Genomic DNA, 19,624 nt, shown 5'->3' with positions numbered 1-19,624 from the left:
ATGGCGTGGCGGAGACGGGCGACTGCGGATAGTGGTCCCTGGGGTGCGCACCCCTGGCCCGGTGAGGCCCCCCCGCGCACCGAGGTGCGCGCAGCACCCACCCCAACCGAAGACCCCACGGAGGTTGCAAAAGGGTCAGGAGATTCTCGAAATTCAATTCAGGCGACATCCGTTCAGCCTAGAGTGACCGACTCGTCCCAGTTTGATGGGGACATCCCAGCTTTCGTGATAAAAAAAAGAAACCAGGGCCCTGCCTCAATGGTCACGTTTTAGTAGAGGCACCTCGCGTGCCGTGTCTGAGATGTAATTATACTGAACACAGATTTCTTGTCCCAGATACGACACGGGACGTACTTCTGTTAGAGAGCCACTCACTGGTTACCTGACATTCAATTGAACTGAGTGTCTCTTGCTAAGTCTGGTCACCCTCATCTGCAGCCATGGTACCCCACTCAGTCCCCAGTGGCTTGACATCTTCACTGAATGTTGCACGGGGCCTCCCCAGCCCTGAAGGACCAGCTGCATGCCTGCCACGTGCAGCCACATTCTCTCTAGCCACCAGCCACCCCCTGGTCCAGGGCGTCTTACCCCCAGCCTCCCCGGGATCCCAGCCTCCCTGGGATCCCACCCTCACGGCCTGTCTCGCAAGTGTCTTCTGTGCGTCTGCCCTCACCATCTCCTTCGTTCCTCCGCGTCACCGCCCTGGGTGTAGTTTACAATCCACACCTTGTCACAGGCGTGTCCCTGCTTTAAAACCACCGATGGCCTCCAAGACAAAGTCCACACGCCCGGTGATAACATCCAAACGCTCCAGAGTCCAACCTCAATCCACCTTCCACCCCCGGTGTCTCCCCACAGCGCTATGCGCTCCTCTGGCCACATCTGGGAGACACCCCATCCCCACACGCAGGATGCACTTCTGTTCCAAGGGTCTCGACTGCTCTTCCCTGCATTTCCTACTCAAAGGCTATTATTTCCTTATAAAGTTGGCTTGACACCTCCTGTCGCACACACGTGCTGAATCACAACTTACACAGGTACTTGGCCCACGTGGCCATTTTCACGAGCGTTGCTGTGCCTTATCAGTACCGCTGTATGTTGCATCTCGAGATCATTCCCACTCTGCCCTCGAAGGCAGGCACTATGTGCTCAGGACTGGGCAGAGACCCAACATACGGTCGGCATTTGATAAATTGTTGGCCGAGCATATGCGTGTAAATGTGATCGAGCAATTTACCATGTGATGGACCAAACACACAAGTCCGTGGCCTCCCCGCAAACACAGAGATGGAGGTATGTTTTCCAAATTAAAAGACTTTGGAAGAAACGGCAGGACAGTCTGGGGAGAAGCGCATGGCGAGCACAGGGACCCTGTGTCCTCGCCAGCCATGCTCCACGAAGACACGTTGCCCAGCTCTGTACTATCTGCAACAGGCAGGGCGGGTGGCTTGGATGTGTTATCTTTCCATTCTTAAGAGTAAAAATCTAGTCGTAGGCATGGCAAGTAAATGTATATTTGCCTGCTCCCTGCTTGGTGCTCGCTTGCTAATATTGGAGAAACAATGACCTCTCGAAGTGTGGCCTTCGGGGTCAGAGAGAACAGGGTTTGACTCCCGGCTTTGTCATTCACTAGCCGGGTGACCTCAGAGTCATCAGGGCATAATAACACCCGACCTTCAGGACTGTTCTGAGGGTTAAGCGAGAAACTACCTAGAGCAGCGGCCGGCCATACACTAAGTAGTCAACAAATTGCCGCAAATTGGCATCCCACGTGCGATCGCTTTAGAAGATACAACCTGGGACCCTCTGCTGCAAAGGGCAGGTCCTGTAACTAGCATCTATTAACAACATCTGCTCGAACGGAGGTGTTTCACTCATTAACTCCTCTAACCTCCACAAGCAGTAGACAGGAACCACAGCTGTCCTCTGTTGGCAGAGGGCACAGATGACTCGGAGTGACATCACACGAGTCGCCCAAGGTCACACAACTACAGGGCGGCAGAGCCAGGATGTGGTGGCAGGCCATCCAATTGTGCTCTGTGGTTCTTGGGCGACATGTTGGACAGACCTTCCGGTGTTTCCATACAGATAATATGCCCACGTTTGCTCGGAAACTGAAGGAGGAAAAAAAAAAAATTTCCTCCTACCCTCTTAAGTGTCCTACCCTCTTAAGTGTTCTACCCAGGGCCTGTGAATTAAACTAGCAAAAGACAGCTTAACAGGAGAAAAGGGTGTATTTCATTCCCATAATGGGAGCCAGCCAAAGAGTAGCTGGCCCCTTAAATGGTTGAAGTTAAAGGTTTATCTGTCTTAGGAGAGAAAAGGGAGTGGGGAGAGACGGCTTCTTTGAGAAAAACAAATAGGTTTATGTAAGAAAGACACATGGGCTTTTAGGAGAGCAGACAGCAGAAAAGGAAGTTTGCGATAATGTGAGTCTATACAGGTATGAGTGATTTTCCCGTCTCCTTCAGGACCATAAAACTTCTCAAATGTGTTCAGCTTAAAATCATCTCTGGGCCAGCTCTGGGGTTGTGAGTGGGTTTCCACAAAGGTAAAATGCATTAGAAAAGGAATTAGAGACATGCTTTTTCCTACAGGAGACAAACAGGGCGAGTGGGTGCTCAGAGCCTCCTTAAAGTCCGGTTACTTCGCTGGCTCCAAGATCAAGGACCAGTCTGCTTAGCCATCTGGGGAGGGGCGGTTGCCGCCTCGGCCTTGAGCACATCCAAGCTTGGCAGAAGGGCGAAGATCCGCGAGGGACCAAGCCAGTGCTGGTTTGCAATGTCGCTGCTGAGCGAAATGTGCAAAGACGGCGGAGCCCTTCGGCAGGGACAGAGTGCAGACGCCAGAGGGAGAGGCTGGACGGGCCCTGGGTAAGCCGTTCCGCAAATGTGAATGTTTGGGGTTGAGTTGTGTCCCCCCAAAAGATGCTGAAGTCACATTACCTGTGGACGTGATCTTATTTGCAAACGGGGTCTTTGCAAATGATCGACGTAAGATGAGGTCATTATTAGTGAGGGCACAAACCCAGTGTGGCTGGGTGTCCTAATAAAAGGGGGAAATTTGGGTGCAGACACAGCCCCCCATCCATGTGGAGACTGGGGTTCTGCCACAGGCCAAGGAACTACCGGAAGCCGGCAAGAGAGGCCTGGAGCCCATTTTCCCCAGGGGCCTGGCTCTGCACTCTGATCTTACTTGTCGCTTCCAGAACTCGAGAGAATGCCTTGCTGTGGTGTAAACCACTCAGTTCGTGGTGCTTTGCTGTGCCCTTGCCAACGAATACGGTGAGCAAAGCTCAAGTAGCAGAGATAACCCAGATGATGCGTTTTCCCTCTGAGACCACGATTCACGCAGGAGCAGCTCGCAGAAGAGGGGTTTTCTGTGTGCCCGCTGGGGACACTGTCTTCACCTCATTGCTAACTCGCCATCACCTACAGAAGTCGTGGGAGCAGATGAACTTTCAGAGGAAGGGCAGATTTCCAGGGCACCTGGGTGGCTCAGTCGGTTAAGTATCTGACTTTTTTTTTTTAATGATTTATTTACTTTTGAGAGAGAGCGCGAGCACGAGCGGGGGAGGGGCAGAGAGAGAGAGGGAGACATAGAATCTGAAGCAGGCTCCAGGCTCCGAGCTGTCAGCACAGAGCCCGACGCGGGGCTCGAGCCCACGACCCAAGAGATCATGACCTGAGCCGAAGTCGGACGCCTAACCGACTGAGTCACCCAGGCGCCCCAAGCCTCTGGCTCTTCATTTCGGCTCAGGTCATGATCTCCTGGTCGCCTTCTCTCTCTGCCCCTCCCCCACTCGCTCTCGCACTCTCTCTCTCAAAATAAACTCAAAAAAAAACCTAACAAAGGATAGATTTTCATTATTGACACAAAACAAAGGTGAAATTGTGCGACATTCAAAACAGAGGGGAGCGGGTGGGCTGGAAGGAGGAGACGGAGACACGCAAAATTGGCCAAGCGGCATTTACATTGAACACGCTTTCCTACTTGGGACTTCGGCCGGCGCCAGGCAGAGCCGGGGGCGGGGACGGGTAGCAGTGTGCAGGATTTCAAGGACCTGGAGGAAAGTGGGGCCGAGATCGCAGGCCCCCCCACCTCCTCCCAGCATCCCAGTCTCCTGGGAGCTCCGTTAGGAATGCAAATCCTCCCTGACTTGCTGAATCAGGAATCCTGGGGCTGCCCCCCTCCCTCTGTTTTAACAAGCCTTCCAGGCTATTCTGATCTGCAGGGAAGTTTGAGAAGCATCAAGCTGGGAAGCCACAAAAGGGAGACAGCTGGAGGGAGGGATGGGCAGCAAGAGCCAGACTGCTGCTCTAATGCAATACTTCGCCTGACTGATATCGAATCGTCTGTTTTTTTAAAAGTTAGATGAAGCCGGAAATCATAACATGATTACCTGTTATAGTGTAGCCAGAAACACATAAACGTACATCATTTGTGACTATTTTCCCAACCCTTTGCGGTTTCAGGGAAACATTTTTAGTGATTCTCCTTCAAAAACCTTCTTAGCCGTTTGTTAGTATGTATAGACTTGGTTTATGTGTTTATATTGCGTTGTCTTTTCTTTTGCTTAATTGAGTTACTGGCTCTTTTTTTTTCTTCCAAGATTTTCTTTCAATCCAAGTTAGTTAACATCGAGGCTAGTATCGGCTTCAGGAGCAGGATTTAGTGATTCAGCACTTACATACCGCACCCGGTGCTCATCACAACAGGTGCCCTCCTTCATGCCCATCACCGTCTAGCCCATCCCCCACCCGCCTCCTGCCAGCGGCCCTCAGTTTGTTCTCCAGAGTCAAGAGTCTCTTATGGTTTGCCTCTTGGTAAACTGACTTCTCAATTAATAGCAGAGGGGGGCTGTAGGGATCAGCCAGCACATTTTTTTTTTTCTTTTTTCAAAATAGCTCTCTTGGGCTGTAACTACACACAGTACAATTCACCCACTCAGGAGGATGGTGAAGGGAGTTCGCCCTATCGGGACGAAGCTGAAATGAAGCATGAAGGGAACGGCATCCGGGGCGCTGGAATCGACCAGGTGCACACTCAGCCGTGCACCTGTGGTGACGAGTCCCAGCAAGGCCTCTGGTACTTGCCGCCAAAAACGTCCTGATCATCTTCCATGCCAAGCCATTGAAGGGCCGGGAACTAGCCGCGTGAACTTACCCGAAAATGTAGAAGGAAAAGCAAAGTGTTTAAATGATGATTCTGCCCTTCAGGACTCCACTCAGCTCCTGTTGTGACGTCTCTGTCTTCACACGGTTCCCCCGTTGTAGCACTCAGTCGTTTCCGTGGCCCTGGTCACACGTGACCCTGCGTGTGGGAAAGCATTAAGGAAACAATTATAAATCCAAGACGGCTCCCACGTGTCCACGCCTCATCCCCCGAGTAGACATAGGCGTCCCGAGAAGGACCTTGTCTTAGAAGCTTTAACGTCCGCACCAGCAGCGGCTACGATCCCACAAAAACACGGGAACGCTTGCTATGGGAGGTGACGCCAGGGTGAACACTTGGCAGGAAGCGCTGTCACCTTCAAACCAAGGGAGGAGCGTACGGGAGCATGAGGTAGATGTTTTACCGCTTATACAAATGGCCTGGAATTTTCTTAAGGTACCTGTGCCACAGCAGTAAGTGTATTCTGTCTGTCATGGGGGAAGGAATAATATGTATCACTTGAATATGCTGTAGGTTTAAGAAATTATGAAACATTATGTAATTTTATTTGCAGAAAACATAACCTTGTATTATCTGTTTTTGTGTTTTTTTGGTTTTGTTTTTTTAGTTTCTTTTGAGAGAGAGTGTGAGTGGGGCAGGGGCAGAGAGAGAGGGAGAATCTCAGGCTGTCCGCGCAGAGCCCGACGTGGGGCTCAAACTCATGAACCGTGAGATCGTGACCTCAACCACAGTCAGACGGACGCTCAACCGACTGAGCCACCCAGGCGCCCTTGTAATATGTTTTGAGTCTGGATACAGATTAAATTTTCACGGAGGGGGGATACCTTTGGGATCCCAGAGATGCGGTGAGCTACATTTTAGACCAGGGAGCACAGGAGCCCAGTTATAATCTTTATTTTTCTCCAGCGGGACTTGCATATTACATACACCATGTCCCCCTGCCCCGTTTCTAGTTTTCAAAAGGTCAGAGACTGCTCCCTGCCTTGTCCCATGAACCCGGATCAGGAGGAGACCCTGCTGTTCCCCCAGCAGATTCTCCTTGGGAGAGGGAGGGCGGCGGGCGGCTACCTATCGTATCTCAGATGCCCCGCTTCTCCCTCACACCACCCTTTCTTTGTTGATTTCTGAATGCCTGTGGCCCCCACCCCAGATTCAAGTGTTGACTTCTCGCTCCCAACGCGATGGTATCAGGAGGTGGGGCCTTTGGGGGGCGCTGAGGTCAGGAGGGTGGAGCCTTGTGAGGGGATCGGGTCCTTCTAAAGGAGACTCCAGCCTGCACTCTTGCCCCTTCCTGTGAGGACCCACGTGAAGATGGCCTGCTGTGAACCAGGAAGCCAGCGAGTCTGTGGCGCCTTGATCTCCGACCTCCAGCCTCCCAAAGCGTGAGTGGTAAATTTCTGTTGTTTCTCAGTCGCCCGGTCAATGGCATTCGGTTAACAGCAGGCCGAACAGGCCCAAACAGGTTTATTATTCTTTTTAAGGCTGAGAAAGCTGAGGCCCAGAGATGTTAAGATCGCACAGCAAGTGAAGGGGCTGAGCTGCGACTCTAAGCCAGCCATCTGCTTTCGAGACTCGCTTTTTTTTGGAAACTGAAGTATAACACACGCCATTAGTTTCAGGGCTACACTGTAAGGATTGGTGTTTGTATCTATTGGAGATGATCGCCACAGTTAAGTCTCCTTAACATCCATCACCGCAGTTACACTGTACCCTTAGGACTTTTGTTTATAACAGACTTGGACCTCTCGAGCCCTTTCACAGATTTCACCCCCACCCCCATGTTCGGCAACCACTAATCTATTCCTCTGTATCGAGCTCCATTTTTGTTTTTTCAGATTCCACATACAAGTGACATCATATGCCATTTGTCTCTTATTTCACTTAGCACAATGCCCTCAAGGCCCATCCGTGTTGTCACAGACGGCAAGATTTCCTTTTTTAAGCTGACAGTCCGTCGTCCATCTATACCGTATTTTCTTTACTCGCTCATCTGTCGGTGGACACTTAGGTTGTTGCCATGTCTTGGCTATTGGAAATAATGCTGCCGTCGACATGGGGGCACAGATGTCTTTTGGGGGACATGCATTCATCACCACACATGGCCTCAAGCCTACGAAGACACAGATGATCCACAGTACAAGTCCCATAGTCACTGCAGAGGTGAGGCATGAATTCTGCATCTCATTTCAGCTAGGAAGGAATAGCTCTGCTAGAGAATTAACTGTATTGGTGACTCAGTAATCGGTTAACTATACATTTAGTATATATTCAAAAATACTTAGGTGAACTCGTGTCCCCCTAGATTACCACAGCCTATCTTTAAATTGGAAATCTAGGGGCGCCTGGGTGGCGCAGTCGGTTAAGTGTCCGACTTCAGCCAGGTCACGATCTCGCGGTCCGTGAGTTCGAGCCCCGCGTGGGGCTCCGGGCTGATGGCTCAGAGCCTGGAGCCTGTTTCCGATTCTGTGTCTCCCTCTCTCTCTGCCCCTCCCCCGTTCATGCTCTGTCTCTGTCCCAAAAATAAACGTTGAAAAAAAAAAAAAATTGGAAATCTAGAACTTACCACCCTTTCACTTATAGACTGTCCCTTGAAAGACTGAGTGCTGATCGGGGCTGCCCCTTTTGTCTGTCGTGTTCCCGGGATGACGCGGAGGGCATAGCTCCCTAGACACAGGGAATTGCTAGGGAATATTCCAGGGAGATATACGAGCCCGGTTCCAACCCCGCCTTGTTCACTAATACTTGCCCTAATGACAGGAGTTTGTTCTGCTTCTGAATAGTGTGAATACTGGAGAGAGAAGACTTAATTTAAAACCTCAGAGAACATCCAAAATGGAGTTCATGTTCCAAATGCATCTCCTGTCAGAGCACAGAAGTGTTGGCCCCCAGATATGAGCAGGTATGATCTAGGCACACAGCCGCTCTGACATCCAGTGGGCTATGACCTCTCCCAGGGGCGGTGGAAGGCTGGACTACATCGATCCTGCATTCAGCCTCGATGGACAGTTTACTGTGGATGAGGTTTTTCTTGAGAAACAGTGTAGGTCTGTCAACAGGGGAGAGCCCCTGCCTGTGGCGCAGTGTTACAACACTTTCTCGTAACAACACCTTATCCTACACTCAACCACTGGCAGTTTTTTTGGCCCTACGTGCCATTGAGTATTACTTTTCTCAAGAGTTTACCAATGTGACTCACGGATGACAAAACGGCTGCTACCAGGGAGACTACGGTGTCACTTCTGCACAGGTGATTTCTGTCTGGAGAAATGGCCGGGAGATGTGAAGTTACTCTTAACATCAAAACCTGTTAACTATCAGCTTTATTTTATTTTAAAATACACAAATATTTTGACACGTAGAAGAGTTCAGAGCTGTCGGATTTTGAAAACACCACACAATACCGACACAACCAAGAAATCCAATGTCACGTGAATCGCTGCAAACTGCCAGTTCCTTCCACTAACCTAACATTACAGATTCAAGGTACATCAAACGGGTTAACATTGGCAATGCTTAAGAGAACAGTAACGTGCTGCTCTAAGCAGAACAGCCAGTTTAGGAATCACGGGCAGAAAAGCATTTCAACGGCAAACTTAGAGCTCCCTGCAAAAAAAAATCTGCACCGAGACAGTGAGTTGATACAAACATTCCGTATCTGGGAAAATACTCTTCTTGTGAATTCTAACACTCAACAGAATAGGATCCTGTCTTCGAGAGGGACTGTCCTGGCGCTGTGACTTGTACCCAATCTCTAAAGTTCGGGTTAGGCTGACCGGAGGGAGGGCTTCAGGCAGGAGAAGACATGGGACTCGGAGCGGGGAGAACACGTCCAATGTCACGGGCAACGAGACCTGCTTGCGGGAGCGGAGTTCTGTACCAGGATGGCAGGAATCGAAATGGACATATTTGAAAAGTGAAAACATATACACCAATGCAGGAGCATCATCAAATCATGCGGGTCTTGAAACTATTCTCTAACAAGGCCCAACCTGAGAGATTCTCACAACCGAGACTTCGTGGAGCTGAGACGCGCCTTAGTTTTGCTGAGCGCGTTCCCAGGGCACACCTCTGCGTTTTCCTAAGGGTGCGCTCCTAAACCGTACGGATGACGGCACAACCTCCGGAAAAGAATCTTTCTTAAAATTGGAAGGGAGCCCCTTTTATCCTTACTCTTCCTCATGAACACGTGAGGTTGTTCACTCTTCTAGATTAAATGCACAGGCAATACTGCGGTGAAAGGAAAACCCAAGGGACTGCTTCCCACTGAGGCCAAGTGGGAAGGAAACCTAGAATGATCTGGCATAAACTATGAGGTGAAAACAAAAGAACACGGTGCATGGGACCCTCACTAGGTATACAGTGTCACGACCCACTTGACATTCCCATTACATCACGAGAGCAATTCGGTTTGGGGAAGAGTTTAATGTATCGCTCAGGAAAAAAATAGCTCGTATTTTCCCATCGCTAACGGAGCGGTGGTTACGAGGTCCAGCGCCACCACGCGACCTTCATCCTGTCCCACACCGCCGAAAAAGAATCCAAAGCGGGCCGGACGTCCAGGATGGTGAACTGGTAGTCCTGGTTAACTTCACCGCCGTCGTAGTAGTCGATGACATACCTGACTTCTGTCCCACAGCGGTTGATGATCCAGTCGTGCCTGTCAAAAGGCAACTCGTACCTGAAACGAAAACATGCTCGTGAGCGTGAAAGCGCTCGCTCTCGGGGTCACACGCCCAACCGGGGAGGTGAGCCTCAGAGGATCGGTCTGCTGCGCTGAAGGGAGACGCTGCTGAAGAGCCGCGATGAGCCCAGCCCAGGTCAGATGACGGCCCGTTTGTCTGCAGAGCAACAGTCGAGAGAAAAGAGACCCGGGCCGGGGAGGTCCCAGGAGGCGCTGCAGCGATCCAAGCGTGAGCGGAGTCTGTCTACGCTGGAGGAACAGAGAGGGACGCGGAGCGTTCAGATGCACAGAGACCACGGGAAGGAGCGAGAGGACAGATCCGAGAACACGGAGGACAAGTGGATTCCGTGCTACGATAATCAGACAGGGGACAAGTCACAAAACCCTAATAAATCTGCCCACCACTGGGCACACTTGAGGGAGAGGAAGAAACCTGCAGCTGAACACTGAGTTTTGCAAGACGGAACTGCAGTCCTGAGGCTGTCTGCTTTAGGTGCCAAGAGAAAGCTGATCCTGACCCGAGGCGTGTAAAATAACATGTGTGCGCCGCCACTCACCCCATCCAGGAACGGATTCTTGCCCTCGGTGAGTACTCTTTCGCTTTACCTCCGAACCGGATCAACGATGGACCACAAGGACACTCCCTAGAAATTCGCCAACAAGAAAAGCCTATTAAAATATTGTCCCCCCTCTGAGAAATGCGATGTTGCAGTTTTTCAACAACCCACGTTTTTCTGTGTGCGTTTTATGTATCACATTTACAGAGTGAGAGAACTTCGAAAACAATTCGGAGAAATAACCCTTTTCGTTAAAAATAGTGCTCTTTATTTCGGGGTCAAGTCTGTTCCACTCCATCCACTTCATTCCAAATATCTGCGCTGTTTCTTTCCAGGAGTGAGGAAATGGACTTTACATTTGGTGGAAAGGGAAAGGTTCTTAGGAAAAAGATAAAAGGTTAAGTAGCGGGCATGACACTTCTTTCACATGCTGCAGCTGGGTTTTTTAAGACGAACAGAAGAAAATCCTACTGTTCTTTCATTTGAAACCAGTGAACAAAGCCTTTATGAAGAAAATGCTGGCTGAATCCCTAGGAACAAACGAAATCAGCGACGGGCCGGCTCTTCACGTCAGGATATACGAGGCCGCCTGTCTTGTTAGCTGCTGTCACCCTGAGGACAGGCTTCAGCCTTGGCGGCCCTAATGACGGGGCGGGGGGAGAAAACCAGCCCCAGTGTAACCGAGCCCTACCCGAGGCCCCTCGGACTTCCTGTACTTCCTTTACGAGCCATTCGCTAGCATCTCAAGAGGGTCGCCAGCAGAGAAGTAAACTCGACCCAGGCAAGCTTTCTCCTGGAGGCTGTAGTATGTGTCTTTAAAGGGCCAATTTTGAGGGACCCCGGAAAATGACTAGGAAAGGGGTGAAACTGACAAAGTAGACTTCTCCTGGTCTCTCTCTGCTCCAAAGTCACACTGCAAGTACTTGGCGGGTGGCTTTCATTACAGTGGGCTTTTAGTCACTGCAGACACCTGTGGGTGGCTTCATCGGTGAGCTGGGAACATGGCTCCTGCTGGTCTCGGGTCGCTGAGGGGAGTCCTGGGTGCCCTGCCGTTCCCTCCTCGCACGGACCCCTCCCAGGCCTGGTGTCCAGCAGTGACACCCACGGAGGGCTACTAATGAATCTCAGAGTTCAAATATTTAAAAACTGGGATACCTTAACGAAATCATTAAGTGGACTTAAGCCAAGAAGTTAATCCCATTTTATCACAAATTTAAAACGTAATCCCCCAATGATGATACAATCTGGCTTTCTGTGCAGACATCCCCTACCCCTATGGTTCTTGAGGTGGACTCTGCAGACCGGCGGCATCTATGTCTTTCTAGAAATGCCAAGTCTGGGCCTCATCCCAGACCTACTGAATTAGAATCCCTGGGGCTAGGGGCCCCGGCTCCCACAGACCTCCGGCCCACCACTGCCAACAAACACGTGACTGCTGCACCTGTTCCCCCGAGGGAAAGGCCCACTGCTGAGACCTCTCCTGAGGTCTGGTCCTGATGGGGGTTCAGTGATGCTGAGGGAACGGAACTGCTCTTCTCCTCACCCTTGGGGCACAGCACGGGGCCATCTCCCACCCCATGTGCCTTCCGTGTACTGTGACATTCCTCCCACTGAGAGGCGGGCACCACGGCCCCTTCCCCTGAACCAGGGCAGGCTTGTGATGCTCCCGGACTGCCGAGGCCAGGTCATCAAGAGAGATGTAGCTTCCCTGGAGTTTTCCGGAACACTAGGTCTCGGAACCCAGTCACCATGGCGTGAGGAAGCCGAAGCAGCCAGGGGCAGGTGTCCTGGCTGACAGCCGACACCAGTCACCAGGTGAGGAAATGGTCCAGCCTGCAGAGGATCCCGGCCCACGGCCGTCAAGCCCATCCCCGATCAGAGCCTGGCTGCGGCCCTAGGCGTTGTGAGCAGAGAGGAGCCACCCTTGCTCTGTCCTTTCTGCGCTCGGGACCCAATGAATCCACAAGCATAATAAAATGGTTGCCGTTTCACGCAGCTGGGTGGGAGCGGGTCTGTCACGCAACTGTCACCGAAACAGACCTACCACCTAAAATGTTGTATTACAACGGCACACTGTTTGAATACAACGTTAAAACTCTAGAAAGCGAGCCCAAATAAGAAAGATGTCGGAAAAACGTTTTTTTTTTAAGCTCTCAGACATACTTACGCAGCATGAAGGGCTTCCCACTTCAAAATCTCCTTCCAGGCTTGCTCGTTATTCTGATTGTGAATTTTGATGATATTGTACATATCTCTCTGACTAATATCGTCATCCTTCCACTTCCACCTAGGAAAGGACATTTGGTAGAACTTGGGGACATTACTGATCATGCCATAAAATCAACCCACATATTCGTTTCACCAAGTCACCAAAACCATTTGCACACAGATCAAGGAACCGTAAAGTAACACTTTTTCAGTCAGTACCACTGATTTAACTTTTTCTAAGTACTTCATGTAATAGAATTTTTAAACATCTATTACTGGCTATAATAAGTTAATCTCGTGTGTCAAGTTGACTGGGCCATGGGGGGCCCAGATGTTTGGTCAAACATTACTCTGGGTGTGTCTGTGAGAGCATTTTGGAGGAAAATAAGCTTTAAATGGGTAAAACAGAGTGCCCTCCCTAATGTGGGTGGGCCTCATCTGATCAGTTGAAGGTCTAAATAAAAGAATGAGCCTCTTGCAAATAACAGGGAACTTTTCCTGCCTGACTGCCTGCGAGCCGGGATATGGTTTTTTTCGGGCCTTTGGACTGGAATGAAAACAACAGTTCTTGGGTCTCCAGCCTGCCAGCTTTTAGACTCAAACTACACATCAGCTGTCCTGGGTCTCCAGCCTGCTGACTGCAGATCGTGGGACTTCTCAGCCTCCATGATCACGTGAAGTCAATCCCTTACAGTAAATCTCTTTACATCTGTAAAGACACACACCCCGTTAGTTCTGTTTCTCCAGAGAATCCTGACTGATACGCTGGCCTTTGTACTGACGTTCTCGTAGGTCTGAAAAATTGGCTGATTGTTATATACTGTCTAGCTTATGAAAATTTACTATATGTTTTGGGGATAAAAACCTCTTTAACATTTCATTCTTAGATGAACTTGATGAGCAAATTTATACCCTAACATGCTCACTCACCCTTTGCGTAACATCGCGTTCCAGAACATCTGTTCAGAAGGATAAACCCACTTTTTGTCTGAATCTGCTCTCGGAATGGATGACTCCTCCCTCACCGTAGACAGCGCAAATGGCTGATCCGGGGCCGGCATCTGGTTGGGTGGCGGCATCTAAACAAGGTGAGCGGGTTTTTAAATGTTGGAGATAGACACAAAGTGGACACGAACAATATAATCGACGACATTCTGGAAAGCGGTGCAGCATCACACATGAGGCACAGGTTCCCTACCAAGCCAGTGACGTCACGATTTCAGACCTGCCAGCTGATTTGGTTGTTCTGAAGAGTTCTAGTTCTAAAGTTGTTTTTCCTTGTTAAGGAGTTCTCACAAACGCTAGGTACACACTGTGGCGACATTTTCTGTCTCTTTCTCCCCAAGGATTAAGAAGTAAAAATGATCACTGTGACTGCAGACATTTCTAAAGCCCTTTCGATGACGGGCTCTTCAAAAACGCCTGGTCTTCTGAGGAAGAGTCTCAGAAGGTACATGTAGACCACCACTTTCTTTTTACATGTCCTTTGCTTTTACGATCCTGCTGATGCTTTCCGTCTTTGGGCTGAACACATTAGAGAGGAGCAGTGACGCCGGCACGCTGGCGGACTGGAAGGAGGGGAAGAATCCTTCCTCCCAGACATAAGGGCGGCAACAGTGCTGTGCAAACACTTGCCCTGGACCAGGGGCTCTCGCCCCGGGCACCACTGCCATTTGGGGCCGGACAACTTTTGGTTACGGGGGTCTGTTCCGAGCACTGTAGGGTATTTGGCAACCTCCCTGGTCTCTACCCAACAGTACCCCTCCTCCCGCGTCGTGACAACCAGGGTCCTCCCGAGGGCAAACATCAAGCCAGGCTGAGAACCCCTGGCACAGAACTTTTTCTGTGTTGGAAGTATGCGGGATTTTCGAGCAGATCCGCATTTATTATTAAGTCACAACGTGGCCCCTGGTTAGAATGATGTGCACGGTCACCACAGTGGGTTTAAGGACTCGCATCAGAGGCAGGTGGGATTCAGTCTGGGATCTGCCACATGCTGGCTGAGCGATGCGGGCCAAACCGCACGCTTGATCATTCTCAGTCGCTTCCGCTCTAAAAACGGGGACGCTGACACTACTGGCTGCACAGGGTGGTTACGAGAATTACTCAAAAGCGTGTATGGTGCTTAGCGTGAGGGCTACGGATGCGACTAAAAGAAACGCCGGCTGTTATTCACACTCTTACTACGTGTAACGATCCCATGGGGTAAGAGTCTAGGTCTGTGGGATTCCAAAAGGCCCATGTTCTGAACCACTAGGCTGTTCCCTAACAGCAGTACTGTTCCCTAGTAACTACTGTTACCTGGAACAGTAGTCTAACGAGGGCACTTTTAGAAATGTCAGGAGACACATTAGGTTGTCATGACCGAGTAAAGAGGGTCCCACTGGCAACTGGTGGGTAAAGACTAGGGAAGCCGCTAAATATCCTATGGAGCACAGGACAGCCCCCACCGCAAGGAACCCACCAGCCTCAATGTCAACGGTGCTAAGGCAGAGAAGCCCTGACCTTGTCCACTTTCCTCCTCAACACAGCAGCGTCCTTAGAGTTTGGCAGGGTCATTACTGAGTGCTGAGGCTGAATGTCTGTGTCCCTCCAAATTGACTGAAGCTGCTGGCACCTTCCAAGAGGACTTCTCAACCTCTGGAACTGTGAGAATAAATGTCTGTACAAGCCACTTAGTTGCTGGTATTGTTACATACATAACATACACACACACGAACACACACACATATATATCACAGCCCTTCTCTTCCAGACTAAGTATTTCTAGTTCCTTCAAACGTTGGCCAAGATTTCTAAATACTTTTGGTAACCATGGCCTTCTAAGAACCCTGTTCTGGCCTTCTAAACTACAGATCTGAGTCTGTCTGTCTCTCCATTAAAATGGGATTCCAAACAGGAAGCCCCCACCTCCCGCACTATCGCAAAATGTAGTGAGGCCGTGCTAGTCTTAGCCTTGCTTTGTCACGCCATCCCACTGGTGGCTGCCACGGGACGCTGTACCACACCAGTGACTCTCACGCAGGCTGGCACCCAGCTGGGCCGGAAAAAGTGCCCTCATCAGCCTCACGCCTATGAGGTTTCCCAAGACCAGAAACACCTTTACCAATCCTAACTGCACTCCTCATGGGACTTCCTGCCTTCCACTTATCCCCAAAGGAACTACTCCTGTGGCGTGGCTTCTTTCCAGTCAACCTACTCTGGCACTTGGTGGTCACGGTTTTCCTTTTCTGGCACCCTCTGAAACGATACTTAGAAATGCCTTCTAGATTTTCAGTGTGGATGGAATATGAGACTTCTGTATCTTAAGAGGAAGAGAGAATCAATCCTAGCAGCCAGCGGTTTGTCCTGGGAGTCCACAAAGGCATCTCTGTATAACAAGCTGTGGGGAGGGGGGCCGAACGTGAATTACCAGGTTAGAAGGGTCCAGGTCCTCCTTACTGCCGGCCACGGCGCCGGTGACAGGGCACTCCACGTACTCATATGCACGGTCCTGGTGGGTGGGCACAGAGCTCGTTTTGGTCTCACAAGTTGGCTCAGGTGGCTCCGCACTCACTGGACAGCCTGAAGTAAACGAAGTGTAAAAACAGTGTGACCACAAAGGCAGGACATCTAGCTCTCTCAATCCGGGCCCTAAAGAGCTAGATTTCTGACCAGGGATCACCATCAAAGGGGGAATAACTTGGAAGGGTACTGAAAAAGTGTTACTTTGTGGTAACACTGTTACCACTGTTTCAAGCTGCCAAGAGCTAAGCTAGCTAACATTCTAAGATCCTAAAGACCAGGAGAGGGTTCTAGATATTTATTCTCCCCTTGAAAGAGAAATGGGTACACACTCCCTTATTGTGCCATGCCCTCAGCACAACTATACAAAAAAAAAAATCTCAACACTTGCAGAGGAACATATTGTTCGTTCCATGGTTTTAGTAATGGGCTAGAAGGTACCTGCTTGGGCTCCCAGCAGCGAGCTGTTGCAGAGGAACCTAAGTGGGGGGATCAGCCACGTTTTACCAAATCTTCCTTTCTATTCACAAGTTCCAGAAAAGGCCCAGCCCCGATCAGGACACCAGAGGCCCGGCTTCCTGATACCTTCTCTCAGGTACTGAACACAGGAGATGAAAATGAACAAAGGAGCCCTCAAAAAGGCTCCTGGAGAAAAGTCTGAATGGCACCCTGCTTGTGTTTGCTCTAGGATGGAAACAAGGCACAGAAAACTACTCCTTGGCCAAGGTTCTATTCCTCATGGGTAGATAGCAAACATTTAGCAACAAAAGGCATATATTAAAGAAAACGGTCCACGATCCGCATAGCACCCAGATGCCACTTCAAAGGGAAGGTCTGAACCTATAAGAGCAGCAGTGAGAAGGGCAGTTGATGCCCAAGGTTCCAGGGTGCTAATGGAAGCAAGTGTGGGGACTGAGAAGCTGGTCTCAGACTCAGGAGAGGCGCAGGCACCAGGAGAGCCATGGCCCGGGAAGACAGCTGCCCGAGTAAGGAATCCCTGTGTCAGGAAGCAGCAGTAACACCAAGAATACTCTGGATGACCTACACACCAAAGACAAGTTTCCTTTCACTTCCTGTCCTCCGATTCTCCTCCTAGACCCTCATTCTCACTAGGACCTTGTATAGCTGTCCAGTTGAGGGCTGAACAGAGACTGCTATACTGCCTTTCCTCTCTACCATTCAAAGTGCCAATCTTTTCTGGGTCACTGATCCCAGCTGGCTGTTAGAAAATACCAGTAGCCCCTTTAGTCACCTACAAATACCCGCATTCTTTACTAATGCAAACAAATCGGGCCGACAGCTCTTTTGGATACACGGTAAATGAAATCAAAGCCTGTTTAGGGCTCTATGATCTGCCCCAGGTCACGGAGTTTCTGCTGGCTCTGCCGCTTATTAGCTGTGAGACTTCTCAGTTTCCTAAACCATAAAATAGGGAGAAAACCTACCCCACAGGATTATGAAGATGAGAATGTGAACTCCATTAGGCAGAAGTTTTTTGTGTTCTGTATGTTGCTGTTCTCTCAGTGCAAAAACAAACAAAACCCACCAGTGCTTGGCGAAGAGTGGGCGGTGGGTAAATTCTTGCTGACTGACCAAGGCAATGAAAGACTACAAGGCAAGCAAGCGTTTTTCAGGCCACACGTTTATAGACACAGTGCTCTTCCAGGGTTTCTCCATATAAGAAGAATGGAGACAGATGCAGACGAAGCAGGTGTTTTCTAACAGCCAGCTGGGATCAGCGACCCAGAAAAGATTGACACTTTGAATGGTAGAGGGGAAAGGCAGTATAGCACTCTTGACATGCGGGGCCAGGTGATTCTTTGTTGCAGGCGTGTGCTGTGCACTCCAGGGTGTTTAGCGGGGCTCCTGCCTTCTACTCACTACATGCACCACGTCCTCTCAGTTTTGACAAACCAAAATGCTTCCAGACACCGCCACATGTCCCCTGGGGGGGGGGGTGGAGGGGTGGCCACCCAGGCTGAGAACGGCCGATGGCAAACTTTGGGGGGTAAGAGCTAAGGTATGGAGCCATCACTTTCACTCTCACGCACTATCCTAATCCTTTTGGGAATTCCCTTTTGTTTTTGTTTTCTAGACAAAGGGTCGATTACCTTTCATTTTCCCTTCATGCATGGGGCATCCTGGAGGCGGGGATGCTGTCTGATGATCAGAAGCAGTTGAGGTCTGAACTGCAACAGCAGGCGTAGACGCAGACAAACCCATGGTTGGAACCGCGAGGCCGAATCCAAACAATTCTAAACTCACACGCGCCAAAAAGCAAAGAAACCGATTAATGCTGATGCCTGGCCTCTGACCACTCCCTTGGTATTCTTAATCTGCCCAACCCTTGTTCCTCCCCCTTGTCATCCTGTTGTAAACCTACAGGGCAGGGTATATCCCACTTTGAGGGATAGCTTTAATACATTAACCCCTTTAGGAAATACTAGTGCGAAATCTACACCACGCCACTCTTTAGACGCACGTTTCTAAGATGTCCGGATTCTGGGGGTGAGGTGAGGGCGCCCCTGAGAAACTACACCACAGAGAGGGGGGTGTAGGTCTAGGGAGCAGGGGGTCCTCAAAGTGGTGATCCAGATGGGAGAGGGCAGCCCAGACCAGAACCCCAGACCCGGGCTTAACCAAGGACTGGGAATGAGGGAAGGGTACGGGGCAGAAAAGGGATTCGAGGAGGAAGGAAAGGACCGCGGACGGGAGGACGCGGCCAGAGTCTTCTTCACGCGGTCCCTGCGTGTCTCACCTGGGACCCCCGTCCCGGGACCCCAAAACCCACCGGCCTCGGCCAGCCTGCCCCTCCGCACCTGACTCCAGTCCCGGGCCGCTCCGAGGAGCCGGCCCCGCCTCTAACCGCTAGCCCGCCACCGCCGCCTTCTCCTCTCTCGGTCACCGTTGCCTTCGCGGTCACCGCTGGCGTTCGAGCGCACCGCTACTTCCTTTTCCGAAGGCGGGACTTCCGGGCGCGCGGGAGGCGGGGCGCGGGCTGAGGAGGAACGGCTTCCGTCGATCACGGAGGAGCGGACCCCGCCCCTTCCCGCCTCGACCTATAAGCGCGAGGGTCGCTCCCTGGCCCCGCCCCTCCTAACCAGCGCGGGCCGGGAGAGTTCTGGCTGGGCCAGAGACTTCCCTAGGGTGAGGTTGCCCATGGCTCCTTTAAGCCGCAGAGGGGTTGCTTTGGAGGAGTTAGTTTTAAAATTTCCGGCTTTTAAATTGTATCCCGTCAGTTTGAGTTATAGTAATGACTCAAGTAGCATCAGTAGGTGGCCGACTCCGGAGATCCCAAAATGAACAAATCAAGGTTCCAGCTCCCAAGGCCTTCTTAACTGAGTGTGGACTTGAAGGTCTGTATTTTCACTTACCTCTAAGAGAAAATTTAGTATTTTTTTTCCATCAGGAATGCAGGCAACAAATCCTAGTAGCGTTAGCTGTATGTGCACTAATAGAAATCACAGAGAAATTATGTCCTAAATAACGGGGGTTTCTG

General features: G+C 50.6%; 1 protein-coding gene across 1 annotated transcript; it reads right to left on the bottom strand.

Annotated features, from left to right (window-relative positions):
• Positions 1-8,477: 8,477 nt before the first annotated feature.
• Positions 8,478-19,102, bottom strand: LOC122476849 (holocytochrome c-type synthase). Its single transcript, XM_043569698.1, has 7 exons — positions 18,945-19,102; positions 18,237-18,380; positions 16,034-16,185; positions 13,552-13,700; positions 12,581-12,700; positions 10,414-10,500; positions 8,478-9,853 (listed from the first exon to the last, which is right to left on the bottom strand). The coding sequence occupies exons 2-7, from the start codon at positions 18,346-18,348 to the stop codon at positions 9,655-9,657; spliced, it is 819 nt and encodes a 272-aa protein (XP_043425633.1). The 5' UTR covers positions 18,349-18,380; positions 18,945-19,102; the 3' UTR covers positions 8,478-9,654.
• Between the last annotated feature and the right edge of the window lie 522 nt (positions 19,103-19,624).

The sequence above is a fragment of the Prionailurus bengalensis genome, chromosome X (assembly GCF_016509475.1).
Source record: "Prionailurus bengalensis isolate Pbe53 chromosome X, Fcat_Pben_1.1_paternal_pri, whole genome shotgun sequence".
NCBI lineage: Eukaryota > Metazoa > Chordata > Mammalia > Carnivora > Felidae > Prionailurus > Prionailurus bengalensis.
Note: the sequence above shows the minus strand (reverse complement) of the source record. Positions and strands in the feature narration are given on the sequence as shown.

Excerpts from the sequence above, each read along its gene's own strand:
- LOC122476849 (XM_043569698.1), bottom strand. The coding sequence starts at position 18,348 with ATGGGTTTGTCTGCGTCTACGCCTGCTGTTGCAGTTCAGACCTCAACT. Across the intron at positions 16,186-18,236 it reads GCATGAAGGGAAAATGAAAG|GCTGTCCAGTGAGTGCGGAG; the intron begins GTAATCGACCCT and ends CGTTTACTTCAG. Across the intron at positions 9,854-10,413 it reads AGAATCCGTTCCTGGATGGG|GTACGAGTTGCCTTTTGACA; the intron begins GTGAGTGGCGGC and ends TTTTCGTTTCAG.